This window comes from Chiloscyllium plagiosum, unplaced genomic scaffold (genome assembly GCF_037043375.1).
Source record: "Chiloscyllium plagiosum isolate Xiang-an unplaced genomic scaffold, Cpla_swu_hap1 HiC_scaffold_2, whole genome shotgun sequence".
NCBI classification, from domain to species: Eukaryota; Metazoa; Chordata; class Chondrichthyes; order Orectolobiformes; family Hemiscylliidae; genus Chiloscyllium; species Chiloscyllium plagiosum.
In genome coordinates, this window is record NW_028270140.1 from 122,464,769 (window position 1) to 122,480,714 (window position 15,946).

General features: G+C 39.1%; 1 protein-coding gene across 4 annotated transcripts in view; it reads left to right on the forward strand.

Annotated features, from left to right (window-relative positions):
- pde8b (phosphodiesterase 8B) overlaps window positions 1-14,907 on the forward strand; it is a 302,418-nt gene extending 287,511 nt beyond the window's left edge. For all 4 annotated transcript variants that reach the window (XM_043707141.2, XM_043707150.2, XM_043707123.2 and 1 more), the window contains exons 18-23: window positions 2,309-2,507; window positions 6,111-6,328; window positions 6,996-7,134; window positions 10,936-11,103; window positions 11,356-11,485; window positions 12,709-14,907. In XM_043707141.2, the coding sequence (XP_043563076.1) occupies window positions 2,309-2,507; window positions 6,111-6,328; window positions 6,996-7,134; window positions 10,936-11,103; window positions 11,356-11,485; window positions 12,709-12,818 (964 nt within the window). In that variant the 3' untranslated portion in view covers window positions 12,819-14,907. The remainder of the gene's footprint in view (window positions 1-2,308; window positions 2,508-6,110; window positions 6,329-6,995; window positions 7,135-10,935; window positions 11,104-11,355; window positions 11,486-12,708) is intronic.
- The last annotated feature ends 1,039 nt before the right edge of the window (window positions 14,908-15,946 follow it).

Consider the following 15,946-nt stretch of genomic DNA (forward strand, 5'->3'; position numbering starts at 1 on the left):
CGAGGAGATACATTTGCCAGTCTCTTTTATTTGGCATGTCAGATATAACAGATGCTGATGGAAATTTGGAATCAAGTCATCATTATGTAGTAGTCTTGGTGATCTTATTGTCGAACTGAACAGGTCCTTGTGTCCCTTAATGCTTGATCAAGCAGCCCCACCCCCCTCCCTAGGCTAATGATATACCAAGTTGCAGGAATGTTCCCCTGGTCTGTGCACCTGGACTGTTGTAGCTGGTTTAATATGTGCACTTATTTATGAGTGTCTCTGAACACAAACTATACCAACCTGAACCTTAATCTCTGGATTTAGGTAGGCAGGGAAAGTAAGTGTTTTTCTTATTAGATGAATCTCCATTGAAACACTGTCTTTGAGGTTTGCTGCATAGTCTGTTTTGGAGACTGTTAAACTCAATGTGGACGCATGGCTGACAGAAGTTACCTCTCCATTGTCAGGCCTTAGTCCTGACTCAGGACCCCAGTGGAGGAAATTCTGTCCCTAAAAATCGATCAGAGGCTGGCAACTCTACTATGCCATAAGGATCATACCAGTGCCTATAGTACTGCACGAACTTCACCAAGGATCCTCACTGAATCCCTGGGTTCAGATCAGCGTAGTTAGGGTGGTTGGCTAATGTGGGCAGTGGAGGTCATGCAGAGGGCAAGGCAGAAAGATTTTCAGCACCTCTCTCAACTCCACTGATTTTCCATCAGATACAGAGTGTCTGGCAATGGCAAACCCTGCCCCCCTTACCTCCCAGCACCTCTATCCCCATCTTATTCCCTCACCCTCTCTGCCACTCCCTGTCCTCTCTCCTCTCTCATCCCATCCCCCTCAATCTCTTATCCCACTGGGGCATTCCCCACTCCCATTCTTCCCGTTTCCCCTCAGTCCTGTTCCCTTTGCCTTCCCTCCAGCTGGCAGCACTCCCAGAAACATCAGTCCCTCCACTACCAATGCTCAGTAGCAGCAGTGTGTACTGCGTACAAGGTGCACTGCAGAAATTCACCAAAGATCCTCAGACATCACCTCTCAAGCCCATGACCACTTCCATCTAGAAGGACAAGGACAGCAGATAGACCACCACCTTCAAGTTCCTCTCCAAGCCACTCACCATCCTGACTTGGAAGTATATCACCATTCCTTCACTGTTACTGGATTAAAATCCTGGAACTCCATCCCCAACATCATTGTGGGTGTACTGACACCAAATGGACTGCAGTGTTTCAAAAAGATGGCTCACCACTGCCTTCTCAAAGGCAACAAGGTGAGGTGGAGCAATATTGGCTGGTCTAGCCAGCATCATTCGTGTCCCATGAACAAATTAAATACAAAGTGGCAACTTCCAGTTTAGCTAGTTGCTAATACTCTGCTTGCAAATTTTGTCATCAAACATCAAGAAAAACCAAGGCAGTTAAGATATTTGAGAGTGTGTCAGATTACAGTTCCAAATATCAAAAGAAAACATCAGGCATACAAATTAAAAATGTCCGCAGAGCTAATATGAAAACATCCTGAAAAGAAATAATTCAACAAGACTTTTTTTGTCAATAAATACACTGTTGCATTAGCTTCATTTGCAGAGTTGAAGTAGAAATTGTATTCAATGAAAAATGACTTGTTTGATGCTGTTCAGTTCAGGAAATTCGCATTTAAAGTTGTGATTCTGTTTCTGAAAATCATAACATAAAATGAATTGACTCTTTGAGAATCATAGGTTTGCACAGAAATCAATATTAATATCACAGTTTGATTCCTTTCAACATTTCTTGCAAGGAAGAAAATATATACAAACTGCACCAAGCTTATTGGTGTCCTAGCAGAATAATTTGCAATAAGAAATATACCACCAGGGATAAAGGAATCACAATTCACAAGAAATATGAAATGCTTAAAGAATTACCATGCCTCTGGTACAGTAGTTCTAGATTGATCAGGCTCCATCTAGAGAAAGAGGTTGGTCAATGCAGGTTGCAGCTGATGTCCCAGGATTACCTGCCCTGACAAACATCTGCCACAAGAGGAGAAGCCAGGAACTAAGAGAATGGAGGGATAGAAGAATGGACCGCATTGATGAAGATGGGAACAAAGGGTGGACGTAAGGCCAAGAAGAAAGGTTAGGGTGGGTGCAGGGACTGAAGGTGAAATTGGAAGCACCGGTGGAAAAGGTTACGTCACATGCAAGCCACAGAAAGGAAGCCTGCAGCAGACATTGTTAATGTAAAACTACCATGAAACAATGTTGTTTGGGAACTTACTGTAATTCCTAATCTGCTTTTTAAACATTATCCTTTCTGATTTGTTTCAGGCCGTTGTTTTATCTTGGTTTAAAAATCCTAACAGAGTTTGGAGTATGTGAATTTTTAAACTGTTCAGAAAAGACTCTAAGATCATGGCTACAGCTCATAGAGACCAATTATCATGCATCAAATTCATACCACAATTCAACGCATGCTGCTGATGTATTACATGCCACAGCATATTTCCTGCGAAAGGACCGAGTCAAGGTAAATCTTAGACTTATTGCTCTAAATACACTGAGTCCGACAGTTGGTTATGATGGGCAGCAGTGGAGATGTAGAACATCAACTAAATTAACTAAAATTAACTAAATTTCTACAATTTTCTGTCACAATGTTTAAATTTGTTTCACTTTCTGCATTTTATATTTCTTTGGATAGCGTAATTTAACACAGCAATTACTGATTATTTTGACTTTGTCAATAATAACTCACCAAAGTAAGATATCTGGACATTGGATATGGAAGAGGCTGGAACATAATGGGCCAATTCAAAAGAATTCTTGTCTTCCAGTGCAGAAGTCACTGCCACAGCATCAGTTAGCTGGACATAGACAGCATGAGAGGAGTCACAGGAGCCAGGAACACCTTATAACACAGGGACAAAGCTGAGGCTTAGGCCTTTTATTGTTGCATGTAAACCAGAATTACACCTTTGATGCATTGTCTATTTCGTTTGTTGGAGACATTGTTCTTCTGGTCTGCAAGAATTAATTTTCTATCATAAAAATGGTGAGCTAAAAATTGATTTCCTCCCATTTTTAAACACGTTATTGGTTGCGATCTTTCCGTGCCCAATCTCCTTAGGGCAGGCAGCTTGGGCAATTCATGCTATCTCCCGACTTGCCTGATGGTAATGTTCAGTTGGGCATCACCCAAGACTGCTGGCTGGCAGAACACTGAGGCCTCTGCATAGCTAGTACATGTACCAACTATTTTGACAGCTTAAAGGTAACCTGGCAATCAGAAACAGAAGCTGTTTCTGACTGACAGTACCGAAATTGGCTGCAATGAGGAGCTGGCTAATTGGAGCAGCAGGAAAATGAGAGCACTCCTACTTTCACAGATGTGGTGCTGTGATAGAGATCTACAAGAGTGGAAATGCCATATTTCCACGGAGGATGCTTGGAGGCCCTCTTGAAAATTTCCAAAAGGACGAAGAGAAATGGAAAGGGTGGTCAACACTGGAGTCTCGTCTCCAGGACATGTCAGCAAGAACTTCTCTGACATTATCCTGCTGGTCAAGGTCAATGAATACATCTTCAAAGGCTATCTCACATTAATCAATCAGTCACAGCTCACATTGCGCATTGCACTACTTTCCCTTCACTCACCTGTCAGCAGTCTGGTCAGAACCCAGGCCTAATATTCAGGTGTTTCCCATCACCCTCCCACATTTTCCAATATTGTAAGCCTCACACTCACCTCCCAGAGCCTCCAGTAACTATTCAGCTGCAAACACCTAAACGGAGTGAAATGCAATAATTGACTTTTGTCCCATTTTGTAGGACAAGGTCATGCACAATCATAGGGAGCAGAGCAGAGCAGAACCAGCATCACTGAAGCCCTATATAAAAGATTACACTCCAGATGATAGGTTCGCTTTGAAAGACCAAAGTCAGCTGGGTCTCTGAAGAACTGCCAACTGGCCAGTGTCAGGAGAGGGGGAGAGAGCTACTCCATAGCTCTAATGAAGAGGCATCATCACCTAACCTATAGCTAACAACTACCATTAGGATACTTGCACTGCAGCAGCTTTAGGGGGTGCTGTCTGGTTATGATCTGCTTATGGTAAGTCATCAGATTTAGTGGGCTGCAGCTGGGTAGGAATGAAAGGTAGATAGTGTGGCAGTTCACTAGGAGGGTGGGGCCACACAAGAATTGTGCTTTAAAAAGACTGATGAGGACTTCAGTAGAATGACAAAATGGAAAATGCTGGTAAGGATGCACACTGGGTCCATTGGCAGTCCTGCAGAATGTCTCTTGGCACTGGCAAGGAACGTGGAAAAGTCTGTTTCCAAAGTGGAATAGGGCTTCGCGCAGGAGTTCAGACAGTATACTTCTCACTGTGGAAGTAGTGACTGCAGTATTCAGTTATTTAATTGGCTTTGAGATGGAGAATATATTTAAATCCAGCACCTCCAGCACTCTTCATTTCACTGGGAGAACCACTCATTCTGAGGAATGGGGTTTCAAAGGCTTATATAATTACTACAGTGAGGGACAGGTCTGGATGTGTATGTAAAGCACATGAATCCAATACTTGGACATTATCTCAGGGCAGAAAGCTAATAAGTACTCAAACAGTGTGCAGAAGGCAATGTGACATGGTGGCAAGTGCATTCAAAGAACATGCCAGGCCAAATTGTGATAATTAGGTAAAAACAATGACTGCAGATGCTGGAAACCAGAGTCTAGATGAGAGTGGTGCTGGAAAAGCACAGCAGTTCAGGCAGCATCCGAGGAGCAGTAAAATCGACGTTTCGGGCAAAAGCCCTTCATCAGGAATACAGGCAGAGTGCCTGAAGGGTGGAGAGATAAATGAGAGGAGGGTGGGGGTGAGGAGAAAGTAGCATAGAGTACAATAGGTGAGTGGGGGAGGGGATGAAGGTGATAGATCAGAGGGGAGAGTGGTGTGGATAGGTGGAAAAGAAGATAGGCAGGTAGGACAAGTCATAGGGTGCAATGGGTGAGGGACTCCCTGACATTCTTGTAGAGAGAGGAGGATGAAAACTTCTTCAAGGCAGGCATCCTTGCAAGAGGATTCGCAGTAGGGTTAAGATCAACTAGGTAAAAATAATGTGATAATTGAATGGTATACATTTCACCAGGGAAATGGCAAGTCCATTAAACAATGTAAGGCAGTGATATGGAAATTGGCTTCTGCATGTAAATCTGTCACAGTGAGCAAGGAGCTAATTTGTAACCAATTAATTGAAACGACATCAATTCCATAAATTAGGGAACAATTGTTTAACCTTGGAAAAAGACACAACCTTGTCCATCAAAATCAAATCCGTTATGTTAGACTGGAAAGGGTTAAACAGAAATGCAGCCACAGACTGAGGGTTGTACCTTGCTTAACCAGTTCGTGTACAAGGGTTATGGGCAAAGAAACCTCAGCAGCCAAATCGATATGTGGCCCCTCCTGGTCACACACCTTAGAAAGGTGCCCAATTTCTGGGGGTACCTATCACCATATGCAACAGGCGCTCCTGTGATAGGCAATCTTCAAGTTCACAGTAACTCTATTATTCCAGTTTTGGGAATAATCATAATTCCAGTGCCTTAACCAAAGCATTACCCAAGTTCACATTACCAAGAAAAAGGCAGAAAACTTATGGGAGTAAATCTGTTTGCTAAGCTTGGCTTCATACTTGAAAAGTCTGCCCAAGCACACATTAATGTTATCGATGACACGGAGTATTTACAACGGTCTCTTTCCTTCTTGTGCGACTGGCCCTTCCACCTGAAAAAGAAGTGGCATCGTGTAAGACTACTCCATGTCCAGTGAATAGAACAAAATAGTAAGTCAGCTGCTAAATCCTCAGAAACAAAACTCTGCATACTCAGAATTTAGTAGAGTACATCTCCAGACCTTAGCGTGAAAGAAAAATGTCTTTTGATGAAAAATGGATACCGTCAGCATTCTGCTGTAATTTAAGTTATCATGAGAAGATCTTTAAATGCCAAAATGTATATTTATTTTACTATTTTTGGATGTCTTTATCTTGTACGCACATAGGAATATTTTAATTTTTTTTGCATAAAACCAGTTAGCAACTTGATGATATATTGCTATGTTTTCAGGGAAGTTTGGATGAGCTGGATGAGGTTGCAGCACTCATTGCAGCTGCAGTGCATGATGTGGACCATCCAGGACGCACCAATTCCTTCCTGTGTAATGCAGGAAGTGAGTTAGCTGTACTATATAACGATACGGCAGTTCTGGAAAGTCATCATGCAGCTCTGGCCTTCCAACTTACAGCTGGAGATGACAAGTGCAATGTCTTCAAAAACATTGAAAGGTTAGATTTGCTGATCAATAGATTATCAAGTTCACTGAATGTCCCCAGTACCATATGTATATTTAGTTTGTTAATAGTACTGTCTCTAAACTCTGGTGGTTAAAAGTAGGAACTTGACGTACTTTCTTTCCTTTCACTCTTCTAAGGATTGCCAAAATCTAAAGAATATTCATAAAGTTTATGTATATAACATACTGTACTTTTAATGCAGTAAATTACAGCACATCACAGGGATATAATCATTCAAAAATTGTCATCATTCCAAAGAAGGTGATTTTAGGACAAGTAACTAAAGATTTCCTTAAATAGATAGATTTTAAGGAGCACCTTAAAAGAAGAGGGAAAAAGATTTAGGAATGGAATTCCAGAAGTTGGGATCTAAAGAGCAGATAACATGAACAATATAGGAGTAGATGAACATAATGGACAGGCAAAAATGTTCTGCTCCACCAAGCCAGTCCTACACTTCCGATGGCTGGAACATCACGATCAGACATTCAAAGGGGTCTTAGATAATAAAAATATAAGCATTATACTAAACTGTTACTAGATGGTTAAAAATGTTTTAATTTTAAAAAAAATTAAACAGCAACAAAACAGCGCTGCAAGATTCTGCTGAACAAACAACAAAAGGTCAGGAAGTAATCACCTGTCCAATTTTTTTCAGGAATCAATTTCGGACATTGCGACAAGCAATCATTGATATGGTTTTGGCTACAGAGATGACAAAACATTTTGAACATGTGAACAAATTTGTGAACAGCATCAACAAACCTATGACTTCTATTGAGGAAACCAGCTCAAATGTAAGGTCTAAGCAGCAGCCTCCTCATGTATCAGTGACATGGAATTCATTGCAATCAACACACCCTAAAACTAAATCTACTCCATAAAATTTATATGTATTATTATAGCACAAGTGCTACCCTTAATTGATTTCAAGGCAGCAATTTAATCTCAAGGCTCATTGGTATTTTGATTATAAACTGTGCAAGCTTCCTGCACATAGTTGATGACATTAGCTGAGCCTTTTAATTAGAGTACTGCTTAATAAATACGCCCAGGTTTATATTATTCTGTGCATCTTGCTTCTGTTATCAGCACTTTAGACATATTTCAGTTTTGGGATTGGGTAACACTGATAAAGCAACCAAGTTTTGTGCAATCGTAGTATTTGTTGAGAAGGCAGCGGCTGATTTACCTGCTGTTCTGCATAGCTATGTGGCAAAGAGATCCATGTTTGTGACTCAGGATCAATGATAAATGTTCAATTCAGAACACTCTGTTACTTGGACAAAGAACTGTAGATGTTGTTGCAACTGCTTCCCTTATTCTTTGAAATGATAAAACGTGTGGTGTTGTCTTTGCGTCAATCCATCCTGTAATTTTGCCAAGAGACAGTGACACAGTGTTATTGTCATTTGACTATTAATCCCCAGACTCACCTTAGTGCTCTGGGGACATGAGTTTGAATCCCAGCTGATGGAATTTAACTTTAATAAATAAATCTGGAATTAAAAGCTAGTCTCAGTATTGGTAACTATGAAACTATCACCAACTATTGTAAAATCCCATCAGGTAAACCAGCCATCCTTTATTGGTAAGGCCTACAATTAGCTCCAAATTCATAGCAATACTGTTGACTCTTAACAAACCATTCAGTTTGAAAGCAGTAAGGGACGGACATAGATAATGGCCTGACAACCCATGAAAGGATAAAAAAAATACTAATCTTCATTCATCATTCCTATGAATGTTGGCTACCAGTATTATTATAATAACATAATTGTGCTTTACTGGTATTTTCTGAACAAATTGTTTTGCTATGCTTTCATTTTATGATGAGAAATGCAAGTTGTTCTGGATATAAATGCCACAATTTAAATAATCCTAGGAGTTTTTATAATTTTTGATTATTTATTGTTATTGTAAAATTCATTTAGCATACAATTGTGATGGGGATCTAAAGTCCATCATATAGAGGCATTTGCTTAATGTTGCTACAATTAACTGTTAATGGGAAGAAACCTTATGGCTGGCTTTAACTATCTGAAGTACATGTATTCTATTCTCCCACCTTTCAGACAATGCAACAATGAACAGATAATCTGTATTTGTGATGTTGATTGATCGATAAATATCAGCTAAGGAGACAATTCCACTCTGCTTGTTCAAAACAGTATTATGGGATCTTTCATATTCACCCGAGAATGCAGTTAAATGATCCAGTTAAATGGATCACCAGAAGAGCACTTGGTTATCACAGACAATGCAGCACTCTCTCAGTATTGCACTGGAACTTCAGCCTTGATTTTTGTACTCAGGGCCTGGAGTGAGGCTTCAACCCAAAGCAGCTGACTCAGAGAAAAGTCCTGGTGGTCTAGTGACAATTGACACTTTGGAATACTGGACTGTTCAAAACTGAGAAAGACTATCTTGATCTACTGATTTGGAACTGATGATTTCTGATTTAATTCTCAAACCTTTACTAGGACTATTTTCCAAAAACTTATCTTTTAATCTCTTAAAGTTTTAAAATATTCCCTGCCTCCCTTCTTCATTTATTCAACATCCTTTATGTAAAGTGATGTAAATTTTAGTGTAGGCAACAACGATAGCTAACTATCCCTGCTTTAAGAGACCTCTTTCCAAGTTTGAGTTAGAAGCCACTTTTCAAATCCTTTTAATGTAGGCCATTTCTGTTTGTACTGCTGTACAATCAAAATGGCTTTGCTCACTGAGAAATGCTCAAACATTAGTCATTTGACGAGTCATCAGCTAGCTACATCTTCTCCTTCTCAACTCATGAGCACAAAAGACTCCCTATTGCAGATTAGGGCTGATTTAGAAGTTTCAGTTCCACTTTCTTCTCACTTGGTGGCCCATGTGTTTGTGCAAGTGTTCCTGTACAACAGTATACACTTTCTCGGGGCAGCATGATTTCAGTGGTTAGCACTGCTGCCTCACAGCACCACCCTCGGTGCATTCTCCCTGCGTCTGTGTGGGTTCTTTCAGGGGCTCCAGTTTCTTCCCACAATCCAAAGATTTTCAGGTTAGGTAGATTGGCCAAGCTAAATTGCCCATAGTGGAAGTAGTGTCCAGGGATGTGCCGGCTAGATGAATTAGCCATGGGAAATGCAGAGTTACAGGGATAGGATAGGGTTGGTCTGGGTGGAATGGTCTTCAGAGGGTTGGTATGGACTCAATGGGCCAAAAGGCCTGTTTCCACACTGTAGGGATTCTATGATTCAAAGAGCACTTGGTTACCACATTGCCTTGTAATCTACACAGGTTTGGTAGTCCAGAACAGAAGTCACATTCCTTATGCCCAAAATGTCTATTCATCTGCTCCTCAGATGCTGCGTGACCTGCCGTACTTTTCCAGCACCACACGTTTGACTCAGAAACAAATTTACTTCAGCAAAAAAAAGGATTTTGACAAGGATTTTTTAAAAAGCTGTAAATGGAGAGGTTTGGGAGGGGAATTGCAGACCAATCAATGATTGGTTAAAGGAAGGCAGGGTGTGTACTGAATAACAGAGACAAAAATAGTTTGATGACAGATTACAGAGACAGAGAAAATTCCAGAACTATCGATGGATGAACTGAAGTTTAAAGACATGCATGAAGGCTTTAAGTGCAGTGAGATATGGGTCATTATAATCTAATGTAGAAAGGAGTGGTGGCTACGTAGGACTTACTTTTGGGCAGAATAGGTAGAGTGGATTTGATTAAAAACACCAACATTGTCTTTAATTTGGCATTAATTTAACATCTGATATAATAGCTGGCAAGGAGAAAGGGAATGTCACATGGTGGTGTCTTCTACCAATATTGCAACAAAAGTACGATGTCAATGCAGTACAGAACAAATGTCACTTTGGATCTGATCCATTTCCACATGAGTTGGCAGTGCTCAGTGTTAACACTGGTACAAGAGTCAAGAAAATTCTCAATTACTCACATTCTTCTTGAGTGCAGATGTCACCAGGAAGCTTTAGAAAGCACTTTTACACAAAAAAGGTGGTCGACATTTGGAACTCTCTTCTGTAAATGGCAGTAGATGTGTGATCAGTTGTTAATTTTAAATCTGAGATAGATAAATTTTTGTTAAGCAAAAGTATAAAAGGTCCATATGGAGTACGGAATTGGGCCACAGATCTTCCAAGACCTGATTGAATGGTGAAACAGGCTCGAGGGGCTGAATGGCCTACTCCTGATCCAATGTTCCTAAATACGGTTTCATTTTCAGAGGGGTTTAATTTGTAAGGTGAATAACTTTTCATATAATGGCCCTGAATTCTCATGCATTTTAGCGTGTGGTGCAACTTTGACAGGAGATCAGGGGAATTTCCTGAGAGTTAGTGTTGTTGGTCTAAAATGACCAGGAATGCTATTTCTCTGGATGTTTTGCCAAACTCCAGCTCAAAATATGGCTGAAGAGTTTGTTATTCCCCAGAATGTCAGAAACAATATGTGTTCAGAGCAATATTTTAAAAAAATGAATGTTTGAAAATTTGCAATTAACCTTACAACTTAAATTGCATCAATGGATGTAAATGGTTAGTAATTATGTATAAATTCATTGATTTCTGCTTATATCCCAGAGCGAGTGCAGTGATGGTGAACGTCCATCCAGTTTTAAGAACTCAATTGAGGACAGACTACTCATCAAACGCATGTTGATTAAATGTGCTGATGTCGCTAATCCTTGCCGCTCTGTAAAGTTATGCGTAGAATGGGCGGGTAGAATTTCAGAAGAATATTTTGCTCAGGTAACTTTATACTAGTCATCACTATTTAAGGTTGTAAAGGATCACACTGATCCTTGTTGAATGTAAACTGAGAGAGTGGAGTTGATCTCTTTTTGTTTTCTTCATGTTTTAAGCTTTCCAGTAAAATTCCAAGTTCTTAGTTTATCCTTGCTGGAAAAAGAAGAAAGACTTCATTCCCCACGCACTGACACATTATCCTCCATACTTAGTAACAACTGCTATTAATAAAACAATTCCTGTATTTGTCAACAGACCGATGAAGAAAAACACCAAGGTCTGCCAGTTGTGATGCCAGTCTTTGATCGAAATACCTGCAGTATTCCAAAATCTCAAATATCGTTTATCGATTATTTTATAACAGACATGTTTGATGCTTGGGATGGTAAGTTATTTTGATATTTTCTACACTACATATCAGCATTTGAAAAAATATATCAACAAATGCAGGGCCATTATATTGCTACCTTCTTATGCGCTGGGTTGCAGACATACAATTAATATTTCTACCCAGCTCAGGGAGAAAGTTCAAATTGCCTGGGAATTTCTGCACTGTGACCTGGTTAAAGGTGGGCAGGAAGACCCTTTCTCACTTTGTAAATGTAATTTTTTTTCTCCTCACTTCCAATAAGGTTATAGCAATCCAGCAGCCAAAGGTTGTAGGAAATTCAGGACCTGTATCATTTAGTAAACCTGTAGAGTTTGTCTGAATGTGTTGTCCACCTATTATGCAATTACTATTTTACAGTACAACTCTTCAGCAATGCCTTGGACTCACATGGAGAGTGATGGGTGGTGGAGATTCTGTTCACTTTTCTCCACACTTAAACATTCAGTTACAACCCTACAGCATACCCTCAGATACTGAAAAGGAAAAAAAATCAATGCATACAACTTTAGTATTTTCGTCCACAGTCTGTCATTGCACACTGCCATTGGTAGAGATATGAGAGCAGAATATGTACCTATTTGTTTGCCAGAGACTGGTGAACAGGAATGAGAGGAGACTTCTTGTTGGCAGCTATTGGATTTCTGACTCATATGAGCATAATAGAAGTTATATTTAGATGTATAAATCCTAAATTAAATATAAGACATAAAACAATGCAAATTATTGTACACACAGCACTTCAGAGTAATATATCATAACTATGCTCATTTCAAAAGGTCTTTGGTTACTGGATGTAGGTTTGCTCGCTGAGCTGGAAGGTTCATTTCCAGACATTTCGTCATCCTATTAGGTAACATCTTCAGTGGGCCTCCAGGTGAAGTACTGTACATGATTCCTGCTTTTTATTTATATGTTATAACCCAAATATATAAATAAAAAGCAGGAATCATGTACAGTGCTTCGCGTGGAGGCCGACTGAAGATGTTACCTGGTGTGGTGACGAAACATCTGGAAATGAACCTTCTAGCTCAGCAAGCAAACCTACATCCAGAACTTCAATCTGTGCTACAAATCTTCTCAAAACTCGCTCTTTGGTTAGTATATTATATATTTATTAGAAACGTTAATCATAGGTAATTATTTAGCATGTACTGAATTAAGTACTTTTGACTAAATTAAAAATCATTTTTATCTAATTTCAACTGTCTTCCTTTCAGCATTTGCAAACCTCCCTACATTAATACATCACTTAGCTGAGAACTACAAGTACTGGAAGACTCTAGATGAATGTGAGTGTAAAGGTTTGCGACCTCCACCTGACTCTTAAAAGGTGAAAGGACAAAATGTTTGGTTTTCCAAACTCACTTTAACTCGTGACGCAAGCAAAGCCATTGAAGAGATTCTATTTTATTCCTGTGACTGTAAAATTATATTGTAATATAAACCTTACGCATTATGGGAAGATTTGATGTACAGAGTGCAGGAAACTATGTTGTATGCTATCATGGGGGTACCCCAATTACAAACAGAAGCACAGAATGCTTGAGTTTCAACACTGGATTTCATCATGTTCAAGAACATTTTTTCTTATCTTTCTTGAGGAATATCACAGAGTATGGAAAGTAACTGATAGGTCTCTGTTGAGAGAAGGCACAATTGAAAATGCTGTTTCTGGAACTATTACCCTCAAACCATAAGGTTATATGTAAATAAGTCTGTCATTTCCTACAAAGTTCTTTTTTGCAAAGTTCTAGTTGCTTGGGAAACTAGGGCAATATTCTAACTGTTAATAGTTTTTTTTAACCAATTTACCATTGTTTTAAATAAATGAATTGAGGCCTTAAGGCAACTTTGGGCATTTTTGAAATGTTTAACATGGAAATTAATCTTTACTCCTTGTGAAATCAAAAAACGTCAGCATGACAAATTGAGATATTCCATTCCATAATTTATTGCCACACTGTGTATTCTGATTTGAATTCTTTTTAAGCTTTATTTTGACAAGGATGTAATGGTGCCAAAGATATGAAGTTAAGATCAATTTACTTCACAAATTTGATTGAATTTACCAATTAAAATGTTTTTGCACTCCATATTAATTTATGTGGAAATATACATTAATATTTGCAGATTTAGCCTACATTAGTATTCAGTCCAATTTATGCAACAGCCCCAATGTAAGTGACCTAAATTAATACAGTATTCTGAATAAGTCACAAAGTAGTTAAGAGTGAATTGAGCCATTTGTCCCAACTTGACTCAGTCATCCAGGTGTGTCCTCGTGTCCCTCTAATCATTTCTTAAATGATTTCTAGGTTTTTGTCTCCATTATTCTGTCAAGGTGTCCATTCCACGTGTTGATCACTGTTCTTATGCCAAAGGACTTCTGGGTATCAGCCTACATTTGCCTTTTGATGACTTGAACTTGTGGCTCCTTGTCACATTTATGTCGTTAATTTTAAAGTAATCTTGCAGATTTTAATTTCCTGTATGATTAACTATTTTAAATGTGCAAAAATCACTTCTTAGATGTTCTTTCTTCAAGGCTGAAAAGTTCAAATCTCTGGAATCTTTCTTCATTACTCTGGCCTCTTACATGTGGTTCTTCTCAGTATTGTCTCTAATTTTTGCTTGTTTCCTATAACTAGAATTAAGCACAGCACTCATGATGTAGCCTGACCAGAGTGCTGTGCAGATTGATCATGATTCCCTTCGATTTGTATTTGTTGTTTTGGCTGTATAATTTTGCATTGCCTTGCTTTGTTGATTGCTCCTTAGCATTAATTGGATGTAAGGGCTTATGCCCGAAACGTCGATTCTCCTGTTCCTTTGATGCCTACTGACCTGCTGCGCTTTTCCAGCAACACCTTTTTAAGCATTAATTGGATGTGTAGAGTGCTGAATTTGCTTAACTTAAGCTCTTTCAATTCTATTCACAAAATACATCAGAAACTTTTCCTTTCTTTCGCATTGAAAGCAGATGGATATGTAGTGGGTACTCAAAAGTAATGTTCCAAATTGCAAATGGTCAGAGCCAGTTTTATTCTGTGTGAATTAATGTAGCGGCAGGAACTATTGAATGAAAGAGTAAGAAAAATACCCATGTGGAATGGGGGCTTAACATTGTGAATCTGTTACAGTAGAACTTAGTGGGGTGACCCAACAACAGACTATGAAGTTGCAGCAGCAACAAAATGAAACTGACTTAACATGAGAAATGTAAACACATGAAGGACCAAACACAAAATTACAGGTAAAAATAATATCAACCTCAAATGTGAAGCATACATGTACTAATGTGTATGTATATAAATAGAAAAATTGTAACAAAATATACAATTGTTTATAGACAATGCTTTAGTAATTATGTTCAATACTGGGACAATATGTGCAAAAATAAATATAATTAAACACAATATTGTTTTATCAATGCACCTTAGTGTGAGTTCTATGCTAAAATTATCTTGCCTTTCTCCCTGCACAGCTTTGCAAAGCCTGAGTTGTGAGATTTGAGTTGACCAATCATACCCCAGAGTGATACTGGCTGAGAGGCCAATTGAATAGACCTGCAGATAGGCCTGCAAAGCACATGAGAGAACTCAAAATGACTAAATGTTGGAGAAGGAGGAAGCAAAGTAACGGAATTCTCCTGGATCTGTTTGAATAAGTTGACTCAAGAGTCAACGTTTTTTCCCCTACTTGTTAGCTGTCTAATTGCTTGACATAATGCAAGGTCGCATACAGAAAATGTCTGTCCTGTTTTCAGATTACATCTCTATGTCAGTATTTTTAATGACAGTTTCTAAAATACAAGGTGGGATGAAGGCTAAAAATGTATTATTAATATTTGGGAACTTGGGTTCTAAAGTGGAAGTAATTTTTTTTGGCTTGCAGTTCTGTGAAGGTGAGTTTTTTTAGGGTCAGAAACTTATCTATTTAACAAAGAATCAAAAGACCATTTCGATGAAATCGTGACTTATGTGATGGGGCAAGGGTAATTATAATGTGATTAGGCAGGAATTAGGATGCACGGGATGCAGACAATGGAAATGTGGAGCTGATTTAAGGAACAGATAGTGCATGTCCTTGATAGGTATATCCCTGTCAGGCAGGGAGGAAGTAATAAGGTAAGGGAACTGTGGTTTACTACAAAATATCTTGGTAAGAAGAAGAAGGAGGCTTATGTGTTGATGAGGCAAGATGGTACAGATGAGGCGATGGAGAGTTACAGATCAGCTAGGAAGGATTTAAAGCAAGAGTTAAGAGCAAAGAAAGGACACGAGCAGTGTTTAGCAAATAGAATAAAGGAGAACCCTAAAGCTTTCTGTAGGTATGTGAGGAATAAAAGGATGATTAGGGTAGGAGTAGGGCCAGTCAAAGACAGAAGTGGGAAGTTGTGTGTGGACCCTGTGGAGATCGGAGAGGTGCCAAATGAATATTTCTCATTGGTTTTCA